Source organism: Bidens hawaiensis, unplaced genomic scaffold, assembly GCF_021521415.1.
Source record: "Bidens hawaiensis isolate Kalapana, Puna unplaced genomic scaffold, B.hawaiensis_p1.1 tig00001143_1, whole genome shotgun sequence".
NCBI lineage: Eukaryota > Viridiplantae > Streptophyta > Magnoliopsida > Asterales > Asteraceae > Bidens > Bidens hawaiensis.
In genome coordinates this window covers 3,599,374-3,610,589 of record NW_027491065.1, presented here as the reverse complement: position 1 = coordinate 3,610,589, position 11,216 = coordinate 3,599,374, and the positions used below count along the sequence as shown (strand labels likewise).

Genomic DNA, 11,216 nt, shown 5'->3' with positions numbered 1-11,216 from the left:
TGTTTATTAAAAAAAAACGTTGATGCAGTACATATGTGCACCAGTGTGTATTGCATATATACAATAGTTTATTTGTTGCATATAATACAACTCAATTGCATCATACAATACACACTATTGAATATATGCAAACACAACACTAATAATTATATGCAATACACACTATCGCATATACGTAATGCAACACTAATGCACATATGCACTATATCGAATTTTAAAATTTTTGTATATAATATAACACTTATGTGTTAACTCAAGTGTTTATATTAAGGGATTTTCCCTAGGATCCTCATGATCATCTAATTATATCTTGCAGGATCTTAAGGAAAAACTAAGACAAGTCTTCTTGAAGTTGACTATCCCCAAAACCTCGAGTTCTGAACATTGATTGGAGATCATCTACACCTCTTTTAAGGCGAAAAATGATTTGGAACAAAGGAAAGAAACACGTGACTTCAAAACAAGACAAAGTAGGAGCTGGCTTAAGGATTCCGTAATAGGGACCTCAAGACAGAATGTTCCCTTAACAAAAAGCAATTTGAAAATTTAACAGCTATAAATGATGATAACATCTATCGAATTTTGGGGACAATTGTTACGGGTTAATTTTATGACTTGGGATCCTTGACTCTCCAGCATCCCTAATCTTGTTGGGATCCCTGATCTCGTCGGGATCCCTGAATACTAACGGTTTATTCTGATCTTGTCTTTAACTTATTCTTGCAGGTGAGCATTGGTGACTTAACTAACCATAAAGGCTCGCGAAACAAACCGAAGAAAACGTTGGAAAGGCTAGAAATGCAAGTTAAAGTCCTATTAATAAGGCGGGATCCTCGGAGGCAGTTACCCTTGTTTCCATTAATAACAATTGGAATGTGACTATCATGGAAGGATTTTATGTTGAAGACCCGGGAACTAAATTATGAAATACGCGTGAAAATAATGTTAACGGTCATGAATGCTGCCCAAGTTGAAGAGCGAGATTTTCGGGATACTTGGTTAGATTTTCGGGATATTAGTTATTTTTCTTTATTATGTTTGTGTGTATGTATGCGTGCATGCATGCTAATGCAATGGTTAGACACACCAAACTTTCCCACTCAAAACACTCTCACTACTGTAACTTAGACGTCATTGCAATCAGCTCTCGACATGTAATCATCTTTTTTATTAATAAATCGGAGGCAGACGAATAATTTTCCCCTTCTGAGGTTTTTGGCCGAAGATCCTCACCAGGATCAAGGGTTTTTCCTCGCTATATCTCGTTTCAACCATTTACTTTACTGCAATTACTTTCCCATTCTGTGAATAACACACTACCTCACATTCTATGTTTGATACTAAATTACCTCGGTAATTTATGACCAAAATATCCATTATAATGTTTTGGCAAACTGTTGCTTCAAACATCTAACATTGCAAATTGCTGCTATGAAGATCTGAAGACTCAACAAATGATCAAGCAAACTATTGAAAATCCAGACAGCTGAAGACTAACAACGGATGACACAAACATCAGTTGTTTCAGTAAAGATCAATAGTCAGCATAAGATTCTTTTTATAGATAATTGTTTGTATTTTCTTCATCAATAGTTTAAAACTGATTTGTTAGATGTCGCTTTCAACTTTAGCCCATAAGTTCTTTCACACGTGTATATAATGAAGAAGAGAGTCTCTTCCTGATTAACACTTTTACAAATTACAGCATTCACCTGATAAGTGTACTCTATACCAGAAAACCGTGGAATGAATGAAAAGCAAATGTTGAGGGGGAGCAATAGATTGTAATCTTTTAATTATAGTTAATACAAGGGATTACTCTATAAAATAATAACAAAGTTTTAAAATTATTCCAATTAGGTCACTTATAAAATATTTTGTTCAAATCTGATCACTAAATTTTTCCTTTATGTTCGAATCCTAGATATTTTACCTGGATAGAAGGTTATCGATGTTTTTTTTTTAATTTTTAAATAGTTTGACATTGCTAAATATTTTTTAAAAAAACTGAAAAGATTAGTAAAAAATGAGAAAATAATTTTTAAATTACGAAAAATGGCAAAAAAAAAAGTAGAAAATTTTAAGTTATAGTTTTTCATAAAAAACAAACATTTTTTTAGAAAATTTTCAAAAAGATACTTAGGTGATATTAAAATAAATATTTGATAGCAGAATTATTAATTGATTCAATACAAAAAAGGAACATATTAATTATCTTGTAATTTTTTAGATTTTTTATTTTATTTTTATTTTTGCAATTTTTCAGTTTTTTTTTTACAATTTTTGACAATTTAGAAATTATTTTTCTCAATTTTTAAAAAAATCTTATGCAATGTTAAACTATTTAAAAATATATAAAAAAACCTATATAACATGCTATGCATGTAAAATATCTAGGATTAAAACAAAAAGAAAACTTTAAAGTGACCTAATTGGTACAGTTTTCAAAACTTAGTTACTATTGTATAGTGTAATCCCTTAAATACAAAGTTGTTCTTTCATACAAAACCTCAATTAGATTTATGATTTTCGCTATATATTTGCTTTAATAATACTAATTAGTTCATAGTTAAAATATAAATTTATTTAATGTGATATTAATCCATTCAAAGAATTAGATAATTGTTTGTTGTTTCATTAGTGTAATTGTATTTATTAGTTTAGATTGAATAAAAATATATACATATGTATAATTAAGTTTCTTTTCTTTTTCTTTTAAATCGAGATGCTAGATAAACATTTTGATTTTTTTACTTTAAAAAATTTTTCATTTTTGTTTTGTTTTATAATTTTTAAAAACTTTTTCGAAGGGTTTATTTTAAGATCCTCTCCCGTTGATTATTATTCAAAGAAACTCAAGTCTTGTTTATTTTTTTTCTTTTTTTTAAAATCAAGATGCTAGATAAACATTTTGATTTTTTTTACTTTAAAAATTTTTTCATTTTTGTTTTGTTTTATATATTTTTTAAAATTTTTTCAAAGGGTTTATTTTAAGATCCTCCCCGGTTGATTATTATTTAAAGAAACTCAAGTCTTGTTTATTTTTCTTTTCACCATTTATGTAATAATTATTGTTGACAGATACACAACAGATTTAACTTTCATATAACTTCTTATTTCCTCTATTATCATTATCGTAATACGTGAACGTGAAACTGTGAAACTAATTAAACTCACTCGGTCAAAACTAGTTTGAAGCTAGAATTACAACGAATTGTAGTAATTTTACCACTTGAAGGTGTAGTATAACCACTTGTAGCCTAGTGATTAGAGGTTAGGATTCTCTAGTAGAAACTCCAGTTTAAATCCTACTTGTGTCATTTTTTGGTGGAAACTGACAATAAAGGATTTGAGTTAGACATTGTGCAAAGGTTGTCAGTTCGAACCGTGAGCCCACTTGGGTTTTTGTCCCACCGTGTGTGACGCCAGAGAGTTCTGCTCTTTGGTGGCATAACGATTGCTAAGTGGCAATTGACGGTACGGTTTCTTGGAGGAACACTCAAGCCAAATTTTAAAGACAGCGTGAGCCCGATTAAGAAAACATAGTCTGACGATAATACACTATCGGGACTCTCCAAATATAAAGAGTGTGATAGACTAAATAAAATAAAAAAAAGTTATCATTCTAAAAAAAACAATGAAGTCGTATGTATGAAAATATAGGCAGGGACCACCCATGAAAAGTTATGCTATGTAAAAAGAAAGGATTACGTGTATATGATGTCATGCTTTAGTCACAATGGATGAGCCAACATGACAGAATGGTCAGCTGAAATCGGCTTGGAGTTAATGAAATTACCAACCTTCATTCCGTCAACAAACTTCATAAATAATGGACTGTGACTACTAACTACTGCCTTTTTATATTCATTTATTTGGTGTAGTAAACGATTCACGTTTCACATTTTTTATAATAAAACTAATGTTTTAATCAATATAGTTTATAAAATTGTTTAGTTAGTACTTTTGGTTAACTTGCATTCAACTAAAGTATCTATTTCATTACCATTTTATATGGCATATTGTTTCTGCTGATCATGCCATTTATCGTCTCAATACTGATTGACTATATCCAAAATGAGGTTAATTTGTCAATACGTTTGATGTGATTATCCTGTATTTATTTGCTTCATTTTTAACACCTACTAGGCTATTACAATGCCACATGCACACAATAAGTCAATAACCATATGCATATATGCACATCATACTATTAATGTTTATTATTATTATTATTATTATTATTATTATTATTATTATATTTTTTTAGTATATGGTTTTTAACTAGACGGGTGGGTGACATCATCCATGGTGTAAGCATTAAGCAATCAAGATAGTATGACTTGTGTTGTATCTGAATATTTGGTTTTTAAAAAGATTTTTCCAACAAGCGTCTAGACGGGTGACATCATCCATTGTGTAAGCATTAAGCAATCAAGATAGTATGACTTGACTTGTGTTGTATTTGAAGAATCTATTTATAAAATTTATTTTTGTGAACTTCACTATTTTAATTTAATATGTAAATATTTAACAAATTAACTGAATATTAATAAAGAAATAGCAAAATCAAACAGCTAAAAGTGACCGTGAAAGCATTCATCTAAACAGAAACACTTTTCTGTCAAATATGGAGTTTTGTTAATAACTGTGGAGCTAGTTATTTTTTTTAAGGCGAATTTCTATCCTCTGTCATAAAAAAACCCATCATATTCCACATTAGATTCCCTTAATAGTTGTAAAATATAAAAGATTTTCTAAAACGAAACATGACCAAAAACATGTGAATACACTTAAATCGACGATTCAAGAGTCGGAAAACTAGAACAACTATAAATATCAACAACTCCGGCACCACCACCGTTTTCCGTCACTTGACTCCTCGCCGGAAACTTCGAAACCCCAATCGCAGAGCCCGAAACGGGAAACCGGTGTGCATTATCAATCAGATAAGCCGAAGTATCCAACGTCGGCAGCAGTCCTTGCACCTGGTTGAAAACCGGTCGCCGGAGTTGCTCCGGTTCCGGCAACCTTCCGCTTCCTTCAAACTTCACCCCGGTGACTTCCTGCACCATCTGCCGGAAGTTCGCTGGATCTGCTTGGATATACGTCGTCATTCGCTTCGACGCACGCGACTTCCGCTTCTTCGCCTTCCCGATCGAAACACCGAGCATGCTGCTGTTTCCACTCGCCCGGTGTTTCGATCCCGGAGTTTCTGGTTCCGAACCGGATCCGGATCCGGTTACGGTTGAAGCGGAAGCGCTAAGGTGCTTCACCAAATCTGGCGCTGCAACAATCGGTTGACTGAAAAGCGATTGTTGCAGCGCTTTGGTGAGAACGGATTCTGTTTCCAGTGCGAAGTCATTCGCAGGGAACCACGGATCCGCAATGGAGGAACGGAACATCCATGGGTCAACGGCTGCTAAATTGTCGAAGGAGGCCATCGAGTTGTTAATGATAGTGTTGGTTGTGGATTAGTATAGAGTTTTGACTTGAGCGCATTTGGAGTAGAATGGAATGGGTGAGAAGGGAGGAGTTAATAAATAGGGGAATGAAAACGCGGTTTCCGGGGACACGCGTCAAACCTCGAGTCACCATTTATGTACGGAAACCTATCTGCTTGCCAGTACACCTTTGACTTGCACAACCTTCATTTTAATTCTTCTTATCATTTTTATTTTAACCAATTACTTAATCATTAATGGCATTAAAAACTCAGTAAATTTCTCTTTTTAAAAAATACATCTGATATTAATTTAATTTTTAAATATTTGACTTAATATCACTTCCATAGGTTTTTCATAAAGTGATAAAGTGGCTAAGGTGTAAAAAATAAGTCAATAATTAACTCTGTTATGCTATAACGTTTAGCTGCTAAGAAAAATAATAAATCTTTGACTTGTGAAAACTACATAAAAAGACCTAAGCTAATGTTTCTATAGCAAAGTCTTGTTTAAAATTTGCATCATGTGTTATTTTTTTATAATAACAAAATTTTTACTTTTAGACAGGCGAACACTTTTTTTTTTTTTAAACGGCGACTTTTTGGTTTACTTACATATAGGTGAACACTTATAATATGATATTGAAAATTTTAGCAAAAAAACTAAGAAAAGAGAAGGAAGAAAAGTTTACTATCTTATTTAAATCAATTTAAATTTAAAATTTAATTTATTAACATACTTTTCACTTCTATTTTGATAAATTAAATGCATTGTTTAGAGAAAAGTTAAATTAAATGTAATTATTTTCAGAGACTGTATAGAAAAATTAGTAGTTGACCTTTTATCTACTTTTATTTGTTGATAAGCTTTGATACATCTTATTTTGTGTAAATAATCTCGTTTTGTATATAATAAAAGATATCAAATCATATTACTTTGAGATTGTTGTTAAACATACCCCCTTCTATTCATGTTTACTTAACATACCTTCTTCTTTAATTTTTATAATATTAATACGATTCAGATCTTTTTTATTTTTCTCTTCTCCATTTTGTTATCTTTTATTATCATTTTTATTTTTCAAAAACATTTTTTCTATTTTTTTAAAAGTATTTTTTGTTATTTTTATATTTATACTTATTATAAAATGTTTTTACTTTTTCAAATAACTAAATACGTCGTTTTAAAAAAACATTTTTTTGTTATTAAGAAATGTTTTATTACTCTTTTGTATATATAAATGTTTTAATTTGTTTGGAGAATGTTTTTTAGAATGTTTAACCATTAAAAACAATAATAAAATCTTTGACTTATGAAAAATTATAATAACAACTTATACGTGAAATCAAACATGAATATATGTCATAACACATGAAATAATTATAATTATAATATTATATTTAAAGCAAAATATGTTTTTCACATATCCTTCAAATATATTATCCACATTGAAGTAATAAGAAATTGTTAATGATATAGTTTTAAGAAAGTCATTATTGAGTTAATAATAAATATTAAATAGTAATAAATGCATTAATCATTATAGAAAAAGTTAAAATAAAAAGGGATACAAAAATAAGAAGTTTGATAAGGATTTGTGACGACATAAAAAGCTACTAAAAAATTCAAAAAATAATAATACTAAAATCATAACTCAAAATATAAATCTAAATCAAAAAAATTTAAAAAACTAAAATGTTTCCGCTGTCATTCCCATTAAAAAAACGACGAAAAGATACAATGAAGAAAAATATACAAAAGACACAATTATAACTAAAAAAAGACACAATAGATCGCAAAATAACACAATGCCTAACAAAATATAATAGAGTAATATTAAAAGATGTTTTTCTAAACAATACATCTTGTGTTTTAACTGTTATAATAACAGCTTGTTTACTTTTAGATAGGAGAACACGCTCACTTATAATTTGATATTGAAAATTTTAGCAAAAAAATAAGAAAAAAAAAGGAAGAAATGTTTACTATCTTATTTAGATCAATTTTAATACACTATTAAATTCTATTTTGACAAATTATATGCATTGATTAGAAAAAAAGTTAAAATTTAAGGCATTTATTTGAGAGACTCTGTTATTTAAAAATTAGTTTAGTTGACTTTTTATATACTTTTATTAGGCTGAGGGGTGTGGGGGGCTCTAACGGGTGCGCGAGTGGGGGCTCCAGCCAATAATATTGTGACGTGTGGCAGAGAGAGAAACTGGATAAGATGGGTGTTGGAGCCCCCGCTGGAGCCCCTGGCCCTGGTGTGGAGGGGCTCCAGCAGGGGCTCCAGCGGATTTTTTTTTTATTTTTTTTTAAATGTATTAAATAAACGTATTATTAAAAAAACTCATAAATTATTTAAAAAAACACACATTTTTTTAAAATTCAAATTACAAAAAAAAAACATACTAAAAATTAAACAAACAATAATACTTAATAATAACACTAATCTAATACAAGATCATCGGGTCGCCCCGCCCACAAATGTTCAACCAACTCATGTCGAAGATCCCTGTGTATCTCACGGCTCTTGATATTTGCTATGTTATGAAGTTTTTGTTGATCACTGATTGTGGACGGTTGTGGCGGAATGTCACCTTGGTAGTTTTGGCAGATAGCTTTGCCCTCGTCTTCTAACGTCATGTTGTGTAGGATCAGACACGTGTAGACGACGTCCGTTATCCTCTCTCGAGTCCAATAACGTATCGGGTTCGCCAGAACATAATATTGTTTTTTTATAGCTCCAAAAGCTCTTTCAATATCTTTTCTAGCAGACTCTTGCTTCTTCGTAAAATACTTCCGTTTGTCGGCGATCGGATCTGTAAAAGCTTGAACTAACAAAGCCCATTCGTTGTAAATACCATCGACCAGATAGTACCCGTACTTGAAGAGTTCTCCATTTGCAACAAAAGATTGAGGTGGTTCAACCCCGTCGATAAGGTCGTTGATCAAATTTGACTGATCGATAACATTAAGGTCGTTATTTGACCCAGCAACACCAAAAAAAGCATGCCAAAACCAAAGATCCTGTGACACCGCCGCCTCAAGTATAAGGGTCGGCCCTTCATGATCACCACGGTGGAACTGACCTCGCCAGGCCGTTGGACACATAGCCCATCCAACATGCGTACAATCGATGCTACCTAGCATCCCAGGAAAACCATGTTTTTCAGCGTGCACCTCATATATGCGTTGGATGTCATACATTGTAGGTTTACGCAGATATCTCCGAGCGTAAGTCGATATGACTCCTACGTATAATATATATTACAAAATGTAATAAATATTTAATAAAAAGTAAAATTAATGTTTTTTACCTTGGCAGAAAAAATGAAGGGATTCACGTGCAACCCTTTTCGACATCTGTAAATACTCATCCAAAGCGTCCGATGAGATGCCGTACGCTAATTGACGGATAGCAGCCGTGCATTTTTGAAGAGGGGTAAAACCGGGGAGACCCCTAGGATCCTCCCTTTGTTGAAAAAAGGGATACCGTGCCTCTAAATCACTTGCTATACGCATGAACAATTGTCTGCTCATTCGGAAACGAGTTCGAAAATCCGACTCCCCATATACCGGTTGAGGGCTAAAATAATGCCTAAACAAAGTATCGTTAGCACCCGATCGATCACGATCACGAGGTGGTGCTCTAACCCTCGGGAGTCGAGGTTGATGGGCTTGATTTTGCAAGAGATCGACCACGGTTGCGGTCAAAACTCCCCCTACATGAAGAAGCAAATCATCCTCTTCGGAGGAGTCGGAATCAGACAAGTACGACGACATTATTTTTAAAAAAAAAATTGGGAAGATGGGTTGATTTTGGGTTTTATTTTGAAGTTGTGGTGATTGATATGGGTGAAATGGGGTATTTTATAGATGAAATGGGGTATTATATAGGAGTTTGGGTTTTTTTTTTTAAAATTATTGACCTCCAACGGCTCTTTCTCTCGAGCCCACCATCCTTTCCTCTCTCTTCTCCCGCGAACACACTCACGCCTGCATGGATTTCCGCGCTCGCGCCCCGGCTCGCGCCACGGTGGTGTGGGGTTAGCGCCCCGAGGCGCGAGCGGAGGGGCTCTCGCGCCCAGGATTGCACCCCACACCCCTCAGCCTTACTTGATAACTTTGATACATCTTATGTTTTGTAAACAGGTTTTCTAATGACATCATGGGGTTTGCTAGCAAACCCCCTTATCTTTTGTTTTATTATGTTTTTTTTCTTTTTTCTTTTCTTTTTGTTGCTTTTAATAATAAATTTATAAAATAAATAAATTGTTTTTTATTTAATATTAATAAATAATAAATTGTTTTTAATATTAATAAATAATTGCTTCTCGTAGTCAGCTCGTTTGGTAAGAGTTTGGTCCAAACAAATAACACATATATACACCAAAACAAGTATTATATAAAAAATATGTACAAATAGAACTAAATACAACAAATAAAACAAAGTATAAAAATCTACATATACCCCCGAGGTCTATGTCGCCGGGGGCCCTAAACACCGCGTCGCCGACGTCGTCATCTGCCCTGCAACTGGCCCCCGATCTGTAACATCCTAAAATTTTATATTGATAAATAAAAGAAAGTTATGTTTAGTAATTTCACGTTTTAGTTATTTAATGTCGAGTAAGGAACGGGTCTTGGGCTTAGTTATTTTATGAACTCGGCCTGTCTCGACCCGTAGGAAGCCAACCCGAGCCTAACCAAACCCGTAGTATATAAACGAAAGTTCTTGACACTTCCACCATTTTTCACCATCTTCCTTCACTTACACCCACCCAAACACTCTCATATCTAGAGAGAGAAGCTAGAGAGAGAAAGTTCTCAAATCACAAATCCGAGTCCACAATCTTGTTCTTAATCGTTTTTGGTAAGTCCCTCTCGAAAATCATCCGTTTTCATAACCATTTTCGACCTCAAATCGAGCAAAAACTCCCATTTTCGTAACTTGAGTTTTCGGGTCAAAAACCGCCTTGTTTTGGTGTCAAAATGCAAGCTTTTGTGTTTAAAAGTACTAGGAATCGATAGCCCTTTCAATCCCGAGCATTTCCATGTCAAAAACTTCGATTTTGGGTCAAAAATCTGGAAAATCTGGAAAACCCGTGGGTTTCTCCGTCGCCCAGCTTGAAGGAGTCGAATCAGACTCATTCGATCGAACCAGTCGATCGAATCAGTCCATTCGATCGAATGCGTAGATCGAACAAGTCCAGTCGACCGAATAGGGAAGCAACTGAATGGTCTCCAACTCATTCGATCGAATGAGTTTTGTATTCGATCGAATGAGTGTTGTATTCGATCGAACGTGTTCCTATTCGATCGAACGTGTTCCTGTTTGATCGAACGTGTTCCTATTCGATCGAACGTGTTGTATTCGATCGAACGTGTTCCTATTCGATCGAACGTGTTCCTATTCGATCGAATCAAGCCAGAACCAAGCTGTTTCCAAGTTCGCCTAAGGTTTAACTTCGCCTGAAGCGAAGTTCGTCTATAAAATAAATTAAAAACCTAATGGAAAATGTGTTAAGGCAGTTATCGAAAATAAAATTTTTCCAAGCTGACCTGGCAGCTTAACCCCAGCCAGGGGCTCTGCCCCTTGGACCCCGCTAGGGGCTGCCGCCCCTAGAACCCCGCTGCCAGGGGCGCTGCCCCCGGACCCCCGTTCGTTGTGGGTCATATATAGATAGAAATACAAACGAGTAGCAGTAGTTAATTGATATGTGTAAATATTATACAGTTAGCCGAGCCCAGTTAAAGAAAGGAATT

The 11,216-nt window shown here is 33.7% G+C and overlaps 1 protein-coding gene across 1 annotated transcript; it reads right to left on the bottom strand.

Annotated features, from left to right (window-relative positions):
- Window positions 1–4,746: 4,746 nt before the first annotated feature.
- LOC143560538 (calmodulin-binding protein 25-like) lies at window positions 4,747–5,473 on the bottom strand. Its single transcript, XM_077048823.1, has one exon. It carries the CDS (start codon window positions 5,442–5,444, stop codon window positions 4,794–4,796), a length of 651 nt encoding a protein of 216 aa, XP_076904938.1. The 5' UTR covers window positions 5,445–5,473; the 3' UTR covers window positions 4,747–4,793.
- Between the last annotated feature and the right edge of the window lie 5,743 nt (window positions 5,474–11,216).

Excerpts from the sequence above, each read along its gene's own strand:
- LOC143560538 (XM_077048823.1), bottom strand. The coding sequence starts at position 5,444 with ATGGCCTCCTTCGACAATTTAGCAGCCGTTGACCCATGGATGTTCCGT.